The sequence below is a fragment of the Hippoglossus hippoglossus genome, chromosome 3 (genome assembly GCF_009819705.1).
Source record: "Hippoglossus hippoglossus isolate fHipHip1 chromosome 3, fHipHip1.pri, whole genome shotgun sequence".
NCBI classification, from domain to species: domain Eukaryota; kingdom Metazoa; phylum Chordata; class Actinopteri; order Pleuronectiformes; family Pleuronectidae; genus Hippoglossus; species Hippoglossus hippoglossus.
Window position 1 is genome coordinate 7,305,340 of NC_047153.1, and position 16,904 is coordinate 7,322,243.

General features: G+C 43.6%; 1 protein-coding gene across 2 annotated transcripts in view; it reads left to right on the plus strand.

Annotated features, from left to right (window-relative positions):
* The first annotated feature begins 4,808 nt into the window (after nt 1–4,808).
* fbn1 (fibrillin 1) overlaps nt 4,809–16,904 on the plus strand; it is a 60,750-nt gene continuing 48,654 nt past the window's right edge. For both annotated transcript variants that reach the window (XM_034573514.1, XM_034573524.1), the window contains exons 1-7: nt 4,809–5,149; nt 5,370–5,661; nt 7,290–7,372; nt 8,683–8,781; nt 9,923–10,018; nt 10,866–10,961; nt 16,532–16,729. In XM_034573514.1, the coding sequence (XP_034429405.1) occupies nt 5,471–5,661; nt 7,290–7,372; nt 8,683–8,781; nt 9,923–10,018; nt 10,866–10,961; nt 16,532–16,729 (763 nt within the window). In that variant the 5' untranslated portion in view covers nt 4,809–5,149; nt 5,370–5,470. The remainder of the gene's footprint in view (nt 5,150–5,369; nt 5,662–7,289; nt 7,373–8,682; nt 8,782–9,922; nt 10,019–10,865; nt 10,962–16,531; nt 16,730–16,904) is intronic.

Here is a 16,904-nt window from a genome sequence, read left to right on the forward strand (position 1 = left end):
CCGTGGCCGCTGGAGCCAAAGACAACACACAGTGTGAGAAAGTCTCGCTACAGTTACTGCTCAGAGCGCAGTGAGAGACAATCTCAATCAGCTGCCCTGGGATACATATATGAAACACATGGAAATGAGCTGGCGAAGGGCAAAAAAAAAAACATAACACTGAGGATTAAAGCAAGAAAGACGTACATTAAAGAGATTGAGTTGTGTTGTTATGTCACAGCTTTATTGACTGTGGCATTTTTCCTTTTGTATTGAAATACTCCACAGAAACAATCAGACTACACTGTGAAAAATGTTTATCCAACCTCTGGTTTAGTTCTGCTATTTCAGGCATTCTAGCTCAGCCATTTCAGGCTCAAGGAGTAAACATTCCCTAAAATGAAACCCACGCTCGGCTACTAGCAGTGGGGAGATTAGCCGAGAAGAGGATGGGGTGTGCGACACAGGGGTGGGTGGGTGTGCTGGGGTGTGTGGGGGGGTGGTGTCTTACTGTAAATGACACCACCTCTGTGTCGAGGAAGAGCAGAGGGCAACCCCACTCCGCTTGGCATCGGCTTCCTCCCACTCCATGTCTCGTTGATGGGAACCATGACTTGAAGCTTCTCGAGAAACTTTCCCGCTCAGCTCTGACGTCGCTCTAATAAGTGTGTGAGTGTGTGTGTGTGTGTGTGTGTGTGTGTGTGTGTGTGTGTGTGTGTGTGTGTGTGTGTGTGTGTGTGTGTGTGTGTGTGTGTGTGTGTGTGTGTGTGTGTGATTACACATGTATTGGTATGCTTTACTTAAGTGGTGGTTTCTGCAGCTGTATCGGAGTCAGGAGTAGAGGAATATGTTGCATAAAATAAAAATACTATAATTACGGGAATGGTTCATCATTTAGGGGCATGCTCTTACATTTGCTTTATTGTCTAGAGTGAGATGAGAACGCTGATAGCACTTTGATGTCTCTTCTGTAAATATGAACTTACAGCCACCAGATGGTTTCTGGCTGTGGCTTCACATTTAATGAACAGATGTGAGCACGATATCAATCTTCTTGTCCAATGTTCGCATCGCTCACAATGTGGAACCATTCTTTTAATGAAACCTGCAGATGAGCTAATGCCTTTGTTTTTATACTGTTTAATTTCCTTTCCTTGTTTATAAGATAACATTTTGATTCCAATAACTGTTGATTTGACCTGCTGTATTTTGTCTTTTTTCTACATTTCCTGTATCTCCGGATCAAAGACTGTAGGATGGACGACATGACTGAACCCCAAAGTGAAGCGGCTTGTGACAGCGTAGGTCATAAATCCTGCCTCTCCAGTGTTGATGGGCGGGACATGGACTAAAATGTCAAAGTGCACATCAATAAAACTTTTCTCAAAGATCTGTCATTTTAGGTAGTTCTAATCACACTGATCTGTGTTCAAGTGTTAAGTTTTTCTGGCGAGATTGGTTTTAATTAGTTATTTGATACTATAAAATCGAGACTAACTCATGATTGGTCGAAAGCATGTATCAGCGGGACATCGCTGTTATGACTCCATCCGCCGATTACTACTCTGGCTTTAAATGTGCAAGATACCCCATTCGTATCCAGGGTATTTTGGCTTTGTTTCTGGATAGTAGGAAGAAGTGGAAACCAGAGTGCGGCTCGTACCACAATTTTCTGTTTATACTTAAAATTAGCCGAGCCTGACCCATACCTGACAGGTATTCTATGTTGGTGTCCGAACCCGGCCCAAGCCAGATGTTTTCCCAGACTATGGCACATGTATCAGCAGGCAAAATCAAATAGATACCCCAGTCAACGTGACCAAACCCAACCCAAACTGACCAATTGGTCGGGACCTGCCGTGCTTGGGTCAGGTATTTACCCTCTAGTGGAGACATGTTGTCTATCTAGTCTATGGTCCATATGTATTGATGCGCTGGCTGTTGGTAGCTGTTCTTCTAACACACAGCAAGTATGCAACTGAGCATATTTCCCCAAAATGTCAAACCTGTTAAGTTCAGTAGTTGGGTGAATTTACCTGATGCCCAACCCCAAGAGTCTCTTGGTGCCAAAGCCATTGATCTGTCACTGACCTCTAACAACACATCTCTAATCGCTCTGCTCTCCATTACTAAGCTATTCAATGTCATCTCAGGACAATGGAGAAGCTCTATCACTGTCAAAACAACACACTCCAATCTACAGTGCCCACCTCTGCCCTCCCCCTCTCCCCCTCACTCTCTGATTCGTCCACATGAAACCTTTTACCCTCTTCTGGACCTTTGTCTCTTCTGCCAACATCCCACGCACCATTTACAGTAAGTGGTGTTCTTATCCAACAGGAAGATCGGTTTCAGTGCTCATTTACATTCTTATTTCACAGAACATCTTACTTCCATCATTGTGGAGCAACTGCGGATGATTCCAACTAATATTTCAGTGACAAGATAATAATAATGTAAGAGAGCAAAAGAAGGGGAATGGATTTTTTTGGGCAGGGTCGTTCTGTGTGGGTTTGGGTTTGTTTAGGTTTCCTCCCACGGTACAAAAACATGCAGATTAAGTTATATGGTGACTGAATGGTTCAGTAATGGTTGTGAATGGTTGTTTGTCTTTATGCATCAGCAACATGACAGTGTACCCCGACTCCCACCCAATATCAGCTGGGATTGGCTCCAGCCTGCCTATGACTCTGAGCAGTATAGCTATTGGATGGAGAAATATTAAGTAAAGAAGCAAATGTTATCAGGCTGTAACTGAAATAATTAATTATAGTAATGGGCTTGAGTCAATAAAAGTCTGAAAAACTGTGTGAACTATGTACATGATGAAAGAGAAATAACACTGAAAGTAACACTTAATGTCCAACTGCTACGAATAATGATGATGGAGAATTATTACAGTTACAGTTCACAACATGATAATGTTTTATTAACCCGATCTTATCTAACGTTTGACCTTATTACTAAAACATTGTGTCATCAGCAAATAAGCTAAGATTTTTGTAATGTGAATTAATGAATAACACAGATGATGTCCGAGCAACAGTGGAGCTTGATATAGAAAATAAAAACAAACAGCAATAATGTATTTCTTACCTTAATAACACAAGGTTTCAACTAATGTGTGTGTTCTATAAATGACACTTTGAATCTTCGCAGCAAAGTACTGTGTCATCAGGAAATACAAGTTCAAAATTGAGGTCAGAAACATATAAAAGGAAAATATTTCAAATTTCCCTCACGATGCAGCAAACAGAAAGATGAGCTTGGACTCGGTGAAGTGACGGTGAAGACGTCTTTAAACTGTTGGACGAGAGAACGAGCATTTAAGCTGTCAGACAAAAGGTCATGGACAGACAAGAAGTGGGATTTATAAGGCGAGTAAAAGGGAGAAACTTATGAAACTGAAAATGGGGAAGCATCCAATATTTTTTTATGGAGTGGTTGGGCTGCAGGAGCCCAACCAAAATCTAAATAAATTCATAAATAAAAAAAAAGGTTTGTAAGGACACTGATTCAAAAAGGTTGAACCGAATGGAGGTTACTAAGAGCAAACCTGTAGGATTGCAGTGTGATTCCGCTCTGGGTGCTGCCTTGACAGTTGGTTGTCTTGAGGCAGACGCAGACTCTTGGCAGTGTGTCCTGGAGTAAACGTGGTCTTGTCAGCAGTGATGGAGAGGCCTTGCAGAGGGCAGGACTTTCCAGGGGAAAAGAAGCAGTGCAGTATTGTTGAGACTAGGTTTGAGGTGGTGGGCAGACATCCAACTGGCGATGTCAGCAAGGCCCGTGGAGATGTGTGCCTCAACCTGAGTGTCTGAAGATGGAAAAAATAAAAAAAAAGTTATGGAAGTCGAGCTAATGATATATATACTATCCTGGACACGAGATGAAATACTGCATAAAGGGAGAAGCCTGTTGGAGCAGCTCAGGCATGTCACCACCATTTTTTGTGTGTGTGTGTGCAGGAAATAGGCTGAGAGTTGCATTGGGTGCAACGCTGTGGTCAACAAAAATGAAAAATTTCAATGTTTTGTCTCAATCTTGTGCTGGCAAATTGCTGCAGTGATCGGATTTCATGAAACTGTCTCGATCAGAACTAGCCTGTGAAATCTAATGTGCGAAGCCAACACATAATGTATGAATAAATGCAGGCGGAGGCTGTGTTTGGACATGTGCGAGAGCAGAATGTGCATAATGACAAAGAGGGGAAAAAGAAGGGAGAAATCATGGAAACCAGTGCAGTGGAGTATACGGTGTCGGGGGGTTTCTCTTGGTTTCTGAGCGATAGCATACTGGAGAGAGGAGCCGGGCTGACTCTGTGTTTGCTGGGTGGGGCTGCAGACATGAATCAGTGTGTGTGAAAACTATCACTGCACCGGACGAAATTCCTGAAATCATGCAGCTCGCACTGTGTAAATATTTATAAGACATAATTCAACACAAAGTGAAGAGGGGATGACGCGGAGCAACATGGATAAAGTGGAGCTTTGAGGACTTCAGTGAAGTGACTGTGTACGTGCCACATTTCATAGTAAAGAGAGAACAGGTGCATATATTTTCAAAAGTGGACAAAAATATCTCTGTATATTAATTATGATCAGTATTTCTCAGAGGTTCTTGTACAATGTTAACTCCTGTCTTCTTCCTCCAAGCTCTTCTGGATTGACTTCATGCATTTAAGAGTTAAAAGTCCAAGCTGAATGTCCAGACTTTTACTTGTGCAATTGGACTTTGACTTTTTTTTTTTGCGTTCAAGCTTTTGTATCGCGAGAACAGAGGAAGAAAGAGGGGGAGAAAAAAAAAAAAGTTTTGGGGAAAGTTGAGCACAGAGCAGGGATGAGGAAAAAAGCTCTTGAGTGAGGGAGAGACGCAGTGAGAGAGTGTTGCTGTCCTCATCCTCTGGAATGCGTCAGCTCCTCTGACTTTATCTGTGCAAGAAAAACCAACACACCGCTGGATGCGCACTGGCGAGCACTAAGCTCCACTAAGCTACCATGCGCATTTATTTATAGCAGCTCAGATCTGAGTTGAAGGTTTTTTTTTTCAGTGAACTTTTTATTTTTCTCTCCGCACTTTTTTTTTGCTAAACGTTTATCCAGCATTTACCTGCCAGTGAACGTGAAGCGCTGCTCTGTCGGGTCTGAGGCGAATCTCCTGCACGGGAGACGAGGTAAAGTACAGCCACTCAGTCGTGCGCAGTTTTGCAAGTTATTGCAATTTTTTTTTTTTTTAACACTGTCTGCTTCTGAAACTCCCAGCTCAGTGATTTCCTTTAATGGCTGAGGTCATAACATCACATCTACTTCTCAACAGTGCAGAAAAGTTCGTTTTCTTTTTATGCGTCTTTTCCAAAATAAGTTTTCATATTCTTTTTTTTTATTCTTCTGCAGCTTTGACTCCACTGCAGAGGTCGACGGGGCCGGGGAGCGAGTCGAGGTGACTGGTATCGCACCGAGCAGTGGAGTTTTCCAGGCTGCACTTCAGACTGGATATGTCGGACAGTAAGGTTGGAGGCGCGCGGCTGCAGCAGCTGGCCGTGGCCCTGGTGGCCCTGTTGTCGCTGTGCGCCGAGCTGAGGGACGCGGCCGAGGTGGTGGTGGTGGACACCGGGGACAGCGAGCCGGTCACCAAGCAGACCCAGAGCAGGGCCAAGAGGAGGGGGGGCTCGGACGTCCTCAGAGGGTAATGTGACCATGATGATCCCTGTTAGTGCAATTTGGGAACATATCATTCTTTTTTAAATTTTTTAATTTGTTCCTGTTATTTCAATTTGAAGCCCTTTTCTTTTCCCTCCACTCTTGCACTGTAACCCCTCCCCCCCCCCCCCCCCCCCCCCCCCCCCTAACCTTTTCAAATGAACATCTTTGTGCATGAGTCATATATTTATCAAGTTATTTATTCATTCATTCATTTTTTATTTTTGGCTCAGAGCAGGTGTCTGTTCTCACGTTTAACTTGCTGCTCCTGCGTGATCACTGGAGGTCACATAACACATGTGTGTGTGTGTGTGTGTGTGTGTTTAATAAGGCAGTCTGAGGACCCATGAATGACATTGTCTGTGATGGGAAGTTTGGAGCAAAGTTTAGTAATTAAATACTGGCAAGAATATCACATTCCTGCTGACTGCAATAATAAATTACATCCAAACAAAGGAGGCCATTGGTCGTGTGTGCGTGCGTGTGTGTGTGTGTGCGTGTGTGTGTGTGTGTGTGTGTGTGTGTGTGTGTGTGTGTGTGTGTGTGTGTGTGTGTGTGTGTGTGTGTGTGTGTGTGGGGCTGTGACAGAGACAGAGAGAGACAGAGAGTGAGAGAGAGAGCGAGAGAGAGCTAGCGAGAGAGACAGAGAGAGAGAGACAGACTAACAGCCTAATCCTCTTTCTGGCCAAAAAACACCACACCCCAGTTGTGGATAAATCACATCTGCAGCTGTACACAGTGGGTCACTGCTGGAGAGGTTGTGTCTGTGCATGTGCATATGTGAAGAAGAGAGAGAGAGAGAGAGAGAGGGGAGTGGAGGAGTGAGAGAGGGGTGAGGGGAGAGAGAGAGACAGACTGGAGGAAAGCAAGGAAGAAAGTAAAATAAAAGAAAGAATGTCTGTGTGTCCAGTGATGACAGCAAACAGCTGATGAAGGTCACACAGTTGACAGCCCGACGAGCATTCTCCGCAGGCATTTTTATTTGACATGCTCCAAGTTAATTTATCAGAACATCTGGGTTCAGAGGCAGGAAGTGCATACAGGCTGCACACTGTGTCACCCTGACTTACGGCTATAAAAATGTTTCACGCATCCAAGAAGGCTTCATTATTCACCTCTTGGATCTATCTGGAGTTACACTATACAACATGTGCTCTGACGTCTGGGTCAACACTCTCCCGGCAGGTGTTTAGAAATTTACATATCTAGAACCATAGGTGACAAGACACAGGGAATAATTCATGGAGCTTGATGAAAAGAATCAGTCACATTGGGGGAACTGATATCTTTGAGTGTGTGAAATTTGGTACAGCTTGACTGTTGGGCCTTGGCAGAGGTATGAGCTCTGAAGAATGCCATTCTAGTTTGTACTGAGAAGTACCGATGTTACACACCAGGCAGTATCCATTAATAACCAATAATAGACAGGTGGTCTCCATCCATGGGGTCGGGATCCCCACAGGGTGAATCTAAGTTACCTTGAGCATAGTGTTTTTTTCTGCTACCTGTGATGGATGATTCCGTAGAGAAGTTAAAAACTGGACTTGACTTGAGAGGGATCTGATCTGTGTGAACTTTAATATTTGACCTTCTGATGCTGCATCTCTTCCACAGACCGAATGTGTGTGGCTCGAGGAACAACGCCTACTGCTGCCCGGGCTGGAAGACTCTGACGGGAGGAAACCAGTGTATTGTTCGTGAGTATCATCTCATAGTTTTTCCACCACTGCTCCGTCTGCAATCGCTTGTAAATTCAGGACAGATAGAACTTTTAAAGCCACTGTTATAGTATTGTGCATCTGGGATTAGAGCTGAAATGATTAGTAGATTACTCAATTAGTTGAGTGAAAGAAAAAAAAACTGTGGCCATTTTGGTTCATTTTAGGAGAAGTCAGTGAAAATGTTGAATATCTCACCTTGTTAAAGAAAGTGGAAAAAGATTCCTGGATCTGCCCCCTGATCCAGATCCACACTAAATTCTAATGGTTCTTTCCTGATCCTGATCTCATCCTTCTGCCAAGTTTCCTGGTAATCCCTCAAGTAGTTTTAATTTGGAATTCCTCTAATTATCTGACAGACAAACAAACAAACGTAGATGAATATATAACTTCCCTGGCGGAGGTAACTAGTAGATGTGCTCAACTTGGCTAAAACATTACTTTTCTTGATTTATTTAACATCTTCTTGTTGCAAAAATGATTTTGTTGCCTGATAATGAGACTCATTTAATGCAAAAGATGTTTGATCACCCAGTCATTTTACATTTGCAGTGGGTTAGTGTGGCTAATGTGTGGTGATGAGCCAATAACAAGTGGGGAATTTTGGTCCATTTACTCTGGTATTCGGTCGGCGCCCCCCCATCGCCTCCTCGCTCTTTCTCTTTCCCTCAGTAGACAGGAAGGTCTGAGAGGCTGTAGAATTGTGTGACTGCAGTCTGGCTGTTCGGCTGGCAGGATGCCTGTCGCAGCTCTAATGACATTGTTGAGCAGTGGGGTTCGGGGCGTCGGGGTCAGCGGCTGGACTCTACCTGATTGGAGCTGGGGACGGGGGACCATGCCAACTTCATTCTGTGGGAAAGAGAAAAATGGGCCGACTAAGACGCCAACTAAAAACATCAACTGGTGTGCATTTATGGCAACAGAACTCAAAGAAGAAAATAGCTCAGCGTCATTGCCAAGTGGGCGTCTGTAACTTAACCATGATGATGGTTAAAAGGAAGATTTGGCCATGTTTGGACGGCGCTCTTTTGGAGTCTTGAAATTTAGACGAGAAGTCAGTATGAGGTCCATATCATGACCTAAATTCCACAAAATGTGATTCTAACATGAAATTCAAACGCTGCAGGGGACAGGCTCAAAAGCAGCAGATACATAACATGAGTTCTCTCTCACGTACATTTAAGACAGATCCTGGGGCCATGAGGCGAGCAGCGCAGTGTTATTTCATCTTGCATCTGACAGAGGACGTTTTTATGTTGTTTGATCGAGTGTCTTGTTTCTCTTTGCAGCGATCTGCCGGAGTTCATGTGGAGATGGTTTCTGCTCCAGACCCAACATGTGCACCTGTCCCAACGGCCAGATCTCAGCATCCTGTGGATCCAAGTCAGGTCGTTCAGCATCTCCTCATTCCCACAGGGGGCTCCTTTGAATCTTGCTGTCTTCAGCTTAATGGGAGAGTGGGTTTATACATAGACCGGGGAAGATAGCCAATAGATAAACAAGTTTATGGCTTGATTTATATGCAAACTCCGATTTCTTCACCACACCCCTGTCTGTGCATTTTTATGCCTCCGCACTAAAGACAGCCAGTGGCCAGAGAAGTTATGTTTTCACGTTGTCCGTCCGTCCCATTCCTGTGTATCAGGTCAAGGTCAAGGTCACGGTGGTCTCACAAAGAATGTCATGTTTTTCTTTAACATGATATCTTAAGATCAGCTTGAGGGAATGTCTTCAAATTTAGTACAAACATTCACTTAGACTCAAAGATGAAGCGATTACATTTTGGCGGGCAAAGGTCAAAAGGTCACAGTGACATTATATGAATCTGGAAAAACAAGTATGTAGAAATATGTACACGGAAACAGCACGAGCTGGCGGAGGCTTACAACCGCAGTTTAAATGAGGGATCTGTAACCTCAAGACAAACACTTCATCATGCAGTAACAGTAATGGCAGACAGTGACAGACGATAGAGGCAGTCTCTTCTATAGGATTGAAATTAAAGACATTGTATTTGGTTCAGATGTTTTCGGAGCCATTTGAATGTTTTTTTTAATTTTCTCTTAGAGTAATGAGCGCTAACCAGCTTGGTACAAAAATACGAGATGCCAAAGAATCTTCTGAAATCACCCCTGAAAACTTCCTCAAGACTGCAACAATTAATATATGTTGCAATGATGATCTGGCAGATAGCTTTCAATCCTGAGGGTTGTTGTGTGTTTGTGTTTGTGTGTGTGTGTGTGTGTGTGTGTGTGTGTGTGTGTGTGTGTGCGTGTGTGTGTGTGTGTGTGTGTGTGTCTGTGCTTTGGAAGACGTCCAAAGTCAACATCTCCTCCATGTTGTTCTCTTGAAGCTCGCAGCCCTTCAGCATAATGTGCTCATCTGTTTGCAATCCATGAATTTGCAGGAAATTTTATTTTAGTACAACTTAAAAAAGTCGGAAACATAATCTGATTCTTATGTGTGTGTGTACACTGAATTTAACACTTTATTGCTGTGTGTGTCTGTGTTGTGTTGTTTTGCCCACAGTCCAGCACTGTAATATCCGTTGTATGAACGGGGGAACATGTGCTGAGGATAACTGCCAGTGTCAGAAAGGCTACGTGGGAAACCACTGCGGTCAACGTAAGGATCATCCTGAAATTCATCATTTTAGATTTATTTATTTATTATTATGTAAATATACTGTAAAACCTCTACTTCCTAACATATTCTCCTTTAGAATGCTAATCAGCAAATGTTAAAACACACTGAAGTAAAATGGTGGACATTAACATAAACATTAGCACGTTTATCACTTGTATGCGTGTTCCCATGCTAGCGTTAGCATGTAGCACAAAGCCCATAGAGCTGCTGTCATGGACTTTTAGTGGGGTTGTAGTTTTTGTCCAATCTTCTTCTTGATAATAATATTACCAATAAAGCACAGTCTGCTCTGATTGGCCAGCTGGGCCACTCTCTTGTGATTGGTCAACCGCTTCCGGCGCATGAAGGAACTCTCGCTTTACCTGGCTTTGTAAGGGGGCGTGCCAGAAAAGTGGGGTCACATGTTACTTGACATCACGACCCCCCCGTTACTGCAGACTTTGGACTTAAAAACTTTGCAGACCTTTACATCCATAAAAAACCTACATAACACACTAGAGAAAATAAACTAAAATAACATAATATGTCTCCTTTAAATATCAGTCCCAGACCAACTTCTTGATTCAACTTTGTGCACTTACCTCATCATGTTTGCATTTGATTGTTCTTACTGTTGAATTGGTTCATTTCTTGCCTCTCTGTCTACTTTTTAGCGACATCATCATCTTCCCATGATCTCTCTATTTAACTTATTGGCAGTAATGTTTTCATAACCAAAATAAATTAGGGTCAAAACTATAAACTTAAGACCCAGTTTTTACAGTAAAAATGTATTAAGTCACAAAAGTGTCCTCATATCACTCTTTGTTTTTCTCTTCACGCACAGCGGTTTGTGAGAATGGCTGCCTTAATGGAGGAAGGTGTGTGGCTCCCAACAGATGTGTCTGCACCTATGGCTTCACCGGGGCTCAGTGCGAAAGAGGTAACGAGCGCCCCCCCACTGCCGGACTCAGCACTTTCTCTCACTCATCTTACATCACACTCTCTCTCTCTCTCTCTCTCTGTGCTCTACATTCACGACTCACCACCGCTGAAGTGTGGGTTTTCAAAGCCACACGTGCCGCTTGTGTGAAAACGTGACTCGATGTTGAATGGCGGTTGTTTTTTTTGTGACTCGAGGACAATTCCTGCTTAGTCATGCCACCGGCTCCAGGAATGTGGTTTGTTGTGGAACACATGCAAGTGAAGCTGGAGCTCAGGAGTGACCATTATTTTCCACATCTGCTCTCAAACTACGCTCTGGGGAATGTAATGTCTTTCTAAATATGCACTGTTTGTCAGGCGAAGACCTCCCAACCTCCTGTGGTTGCTCTCTGGCACATGTGAGCAAAGGCTCCAAAATATACAAGCACACGCAAACCGAGTGGCCTGCGCTGTTTGCGAGTCAAGTGTGCATGTATACAGGCCTGTGTTTTGTCTATGTGCTGTGGCGGTGACGACCACAGAGGTCAAAGGGGGGCGACCTTGTAAAGCTAATATTTGGATTGACAGCAGAGCTCCTAATTAGTTGCGTCCGTTTTAACGAGGCCGTGATTCAGAGGCTGGTCACCGAGGTCTGGCTGAGGATTTGTTTGGTTTGCTCTTGTATTTTTAACAGTGCAACTAATAGGACGCTATCTGGTTGCCTGGTGGGTTAACAGCAGCCTTATCTTCTGAAGCAGTCCTGGACATGTTGTGACTTTGGTTTCCAGTCTTTCCTGTGGAAGCTTAGCTAAAGGGTTTGTGAGACTGTTGAGGAATTCATATTCAAAGCATTTTTTGCTCAGCACACACTATCCTCTATCCTAGATGTTCCTACTTTCCAGGGAACACAAGGAACCTCACAAACAATCTGCTTCTGCGTCTTCTGTAATGATCCCTGACGAACAACTGACATGGTTTTGAAACGCTGATTCGCTGTGTAAAGTGACAAGCAATGCAAACTGGCCACTCACTGTAGTTTCTTTCTGTGGGAACAGCTGTTTCGACACCTATCCCCCCATCTTCATTCGTCAGCCTTTACACAATACTATATATTGTGCTGGATGTAGGTGAGGTATCCATTTGTGTTTGGGTTTCAGAATCAGAATCAGGTTTTATTGTCAAGCAGGTTAACACATACAAGGAATTTTCTGTGGTGTGTTTGTGCAGATTTTGTGAAAATATAAAAATGCAGATACCAATATGCCTGTGAAAAAAACTCATATTGGTGTATTTTTGCCAAATAATAAATAAGCTGTAGGGAAAAAAGTTCAAATATTCTCTGGTTCTTGGTGCTGAAATGTGAGGATATTCTGATTTGTCAGTCTTTATCAGTTATTTATAAATCTTTGGGTTTAATTTAATTGTTTGGATCAAACAAACTTGCCACTTGTGACGGGCACTACTTATGATTTTGGCACATTTTGTTGACATAACAATTATCAACAGACTGATCAATAATGAGAATAATCAGTATTTGATGAACTATAAATGTATCAGTTATTTGGCTTTTGGTCAGACCAAGAGAGGCAGAGAAAGTAGACCAATGGATACAGTGGCATTTTGGGTTTAGTTACTTTCAGTGGTATTTCCTCGGCTGGGATCCATCTCCTCCCAGGGGAAAGCCATTGTGCTCCCATACAAACACAACCACATGCATCCAGTACATGTGCACACACATTCATGGGCACGCGCACAACCACACACTGCTTTTAAAACACAGTTTACAGAACTGTGTCCCATTATGACTTGATCTTATCACATTAGCAAGAACACAAGTTTTTTTTCTCCACACACACGTGATGTGATCTGGGGAGAAGTAGCTGCACTTGGGACCCAGAGCTTTTCTTGGATGGGGAAATATCCTGGCACAATCACGGCTCAACATGAACACATCACTTCTACAGAGTTGTGTGACTTTGACCTGTTGGCTGCCAAAGTGACTGATGGTCTGCTGACCAGTGGTCCCACCACCGGGCACAGCTGACTGCCGTAAAAATGCAGCCTAATATCAACGTGTTCTTTGTTGGTTACAAATGTGATTTAAGTTGGAATGTGGGATTGGTGAGATGCTGATCGCTCCTGCTGCAGAGTCGTTTAGCCGTAAAGACGAGCTTTCAGTGTGACACCACTGAGTTCACTCGGGACGGTGGTGAGGGACTGGCCCTGAAACATGGAAAAACGTGAGCTCCACAGTCAAAAAGTCAGCAGCCAGAGCACAACAGGGAGGTTGGTCGGTCAGCTGAGGGGCTCCCTTGTCCCTTAATGCCTCACTGACTTTCCCCTATCAGGCTCTGTTCTAGCCCACTGCAAACCTCGGTAGAATGATAACCAAGCCTGTGTGTGTGTGTTTGTGTTCGATTCTGCACTTAACTTTTTAGTCTGGGGAGAATGGAAAATTCTGTTGACAGGCCAGTAGGGAAAGCCCCACCCAGATATAAGAGCCCATAACACACGAACATGCACGGATGCATGAGTGCAGATAATCCATTTGTTAAGCTATGCAAGGATGCTGTGAGCGCCATATGCAAGACGGAGCCTGACTAAGGGCGGATATGGAAAAAGGTGGACGGATTTTTCTGTGTGTGTACAAACATTTTTGGAGGTAATCCAGGAAACTCTTCTGACCCACTTCCCGATGGGCTTCCCTCCCGTTCACACCGAGGCTGTTGTTGTGCATAAAAACTCACCGGTCGTCGAGGAAGCCAACATTTCCAATGTGTTCCAAAAGTAACTTCACTGACATGAAATCACTTGCAAATGAGAGTAAAAACCAACAATGCGTTCCCATGCTAAGATGCATTTTTCTTACCGATGCATCTACGATAATATGATTAGTGGGTTTGCAAAAGTGGAGCACTAACACAAAAACGAGGGTAACGTTTTTTAGGTTAGAAATGTTTGTCTGTTTTGTGATCATCTCTGGCTAGACTGTTGATGAGGGGTTGGGACGTTGGTGGAGCTTGTGTGTGTGTGTGTGTGTGTGTGTGTGTGTGTGTGAGAACGTGTGCGATTGCTCCCAGATGTACAGGACATGGGTGGATCCCCCAGCTGTATGCAGTTCACAGAGAGACAGGGAGATGACGGATGAAATGACACCACTTTCACCCTACAGCTGTCCGCCTCTCCCTGTTTACCTCAGCTGACTGTTTAAGTGCTGAGCTTGTATTTGCGTTATTTCGTGCTCAGATCTTTGTGTGTTTTTTTCCATGCTTGCTCTCCTCCACTAAGAGCTGTAATGAGCAGGTATGTCAGGTGGATTACCTGTGGCAGCCTGACAGCAATAATGCATCAAGCTTAATCTGATGAAAAGAGAAACTTGAGGTCTTTACACAGTCTGTAGATTCTATGGGTGCCGTGAAAAAAGTTTCCAGAGCGCCGCCTGCAATTGATTTTCCCGATGTATGATGTATTTCTCTGTAGTTGTAGGTAAGGCAGAAAAATGCAGCTTTAAAAATAGATACAGAACAATGGCAACCGGTTTGGGATTTGTTGTGCCAAAGTTGAGCATTGTTGAAAGTAGTGGCAGAAGAATTATACTGATGCCCTACTGAGGTAAAAGTAAAAGTACTCCATTACAAGGGGAAGTCCTGCTTTAAAAATTTGTAGTAAAAGGATTTAGCAAAAATGTTTCAAGATTTCCAGAATAAAGTTGTTGTACTCTAGTATCACGAGGAAAGTGGTTATTGTTGAGAGTGTAAAAATTATATTTTTAAAAGTATAATTGGTTTGAGAAAATCATCGTTAACTTTCTTGCATATAGAGTAAGATAAGAAGAAGGCGAGGTGGAGCATAGTTGAACATCTGCCTCGAAGCAGGAGGTAAAATTTTGCCTGGCTCTGTAAAAGTTAGTGCGCATTATATCTTGTTTGTTTAATTTGTGGAAAAAGGACCTTTTGTTCAGGGCTGTTTAGGACAGACTGACTCTTAGACTGAGCCAGGTTCTAGTCTGCTACTGTGTGCTTATCTATCTGGCTACCGGAGATAGTCTTAATTTATTGTATTTCCCAAAATATTTCTTAAAATGTTGCAGCCGCTCCAGCTGCTGCTCTGTTAAAGTTGTTTTACTACTTTGTGTTAAATGCGTCATGTGATTTTAATTTTGCATGTGTTTATCCTGCAGTTTTTATCTTGGTGGTTCTCAAATTAATGCAGTGGATTGAGAGGTATAGGCAACAATTCCCTCTTAAAACTCATGGTGTTGAAGCTGTAGAAGTATTCGGTCTCCAGTGGAGTCTGCGCAGGAGGGAGAGCGAATGAGAGATGACCCAGTTCTGTTTCACACAGCGCTGGAGACAGAGCGACCGTGGAGGCTCTGGTGCACGTGACGGGTTTGGGCTGGGCCCCGGTCCACACGGGAAACGCACAATGTCTCATTTGTTTTAAACGACTGTGCTGTTGGAACTAGTCTCCCTCTTTCCTCTTGCTGTCTGTTATCTGCCGTGAAATGTGGGAATGATTTTTGCCACTGGACCTCGGCCAGATTCTTTTGGGGAGGGATGAGTTTTCCCCTCTCAACTTTCTCTCTCCCTGTCCCTATCTCTGTTTCGCCATCTTCCAGTGCCTTCACCTGATAAGATGCAGTGATTTGGTTGAATCCGCAGGGACGTTGCGACTTAGGTGTGGTGTTTGGATAGAGGACGAAGTGAGGGGGATAGATGCATGCAAGCAGAGGGATCAAGGGAAGGAGGTTTAAACTAGTTTGAAAAGGGAGGAGAGATTTAGAAACCTGATGGAGGGAATTTCTTCACACTCTTGAGCTCATATTTATGCTAAGGTATTTAGTTTTGATTCTACACTGCTGAGTGTGGAAAACACCTACTGTGAGTAGACATGCCCTGTCGCTCAGGAGATATTCTCAACTTTAAGCATTAGTCGAAAATTAATTTAGCAAATGTGTCATTTAACCTCAAAACATAATACTGGTAACTGAAGAGCTGATGATCATATATGTGCTCCAGACTGGTTTTTCGTCGTCTGCTTGTCCTTGCTTACTTTTGCTCGTGTCTATTACTCTCTGCAGCCGCCCACACAACTTTAAAAGGTTTTCCAGACCTCTTCCCTATCTCTGCTTTTCTCTGTCACACACACACACACACGCACACACACACACACACACATGCACACAGACATCCACTTACAATGCACCTGAGAGCCAGACAGATTAAAATGCCAGGAACAGACAATGCATTCTTTATGGAGTGTGTTACAGTCGTCTCTGCAGAACTTTAATCACACACAACATACGCGTGTTGTCGAATGTCACGCTGACGATCCTAATTATCAACGTTCTTCTCTGTTTGTGTGTTAGGGAATGTTTTTCAGTTTGGTTTCTAGGTTTTTGAGCATTGGCTTAAACTTTCTAAATATTTCACTTCAAGAAGAAGAAGAAATACAAGAGGTTTTCTGTTTCTGTTCTCTGCGTGTGATCAAGGGGCTACCAAACTTTACTTATTTGCATTCCGTTTGTACTGGTAATAAAGAATTAATATACTGTTTGCACACAAAACAATCCCTGCTTTCTCTCTGCAGACTATCGCACTGGGCCGTGTTTTGCCTCTGTGAATAACCAGATGTGTCAAGGCCAGCTCACAGGCATCGTGTGCACAAAGACGTTGTGCTGTGCCACAGTGGGGCGGGCATGGGGTCACCCCTGTGAGATGTGTCCAGCCCAGCCTCACCCCTGCAGAAGAGGGTTCATACCAAACCACCGCACCGGGGCGTGCCAAGGTAAATTCTGTCTCTTTTTTTGTTTTCGTCTCTTTCTTTGTCTCTCTGTCATTCTCACCTCCCATTGTTAAGTAAAGTGCAGTTTCTATTCTCTCTGCCCGTTTTAACTCCTTCTCCCTCATTGTCTGCATTCACCGCTCTGTCATCCCCTCATCTCTACCCACCATCCACTCTC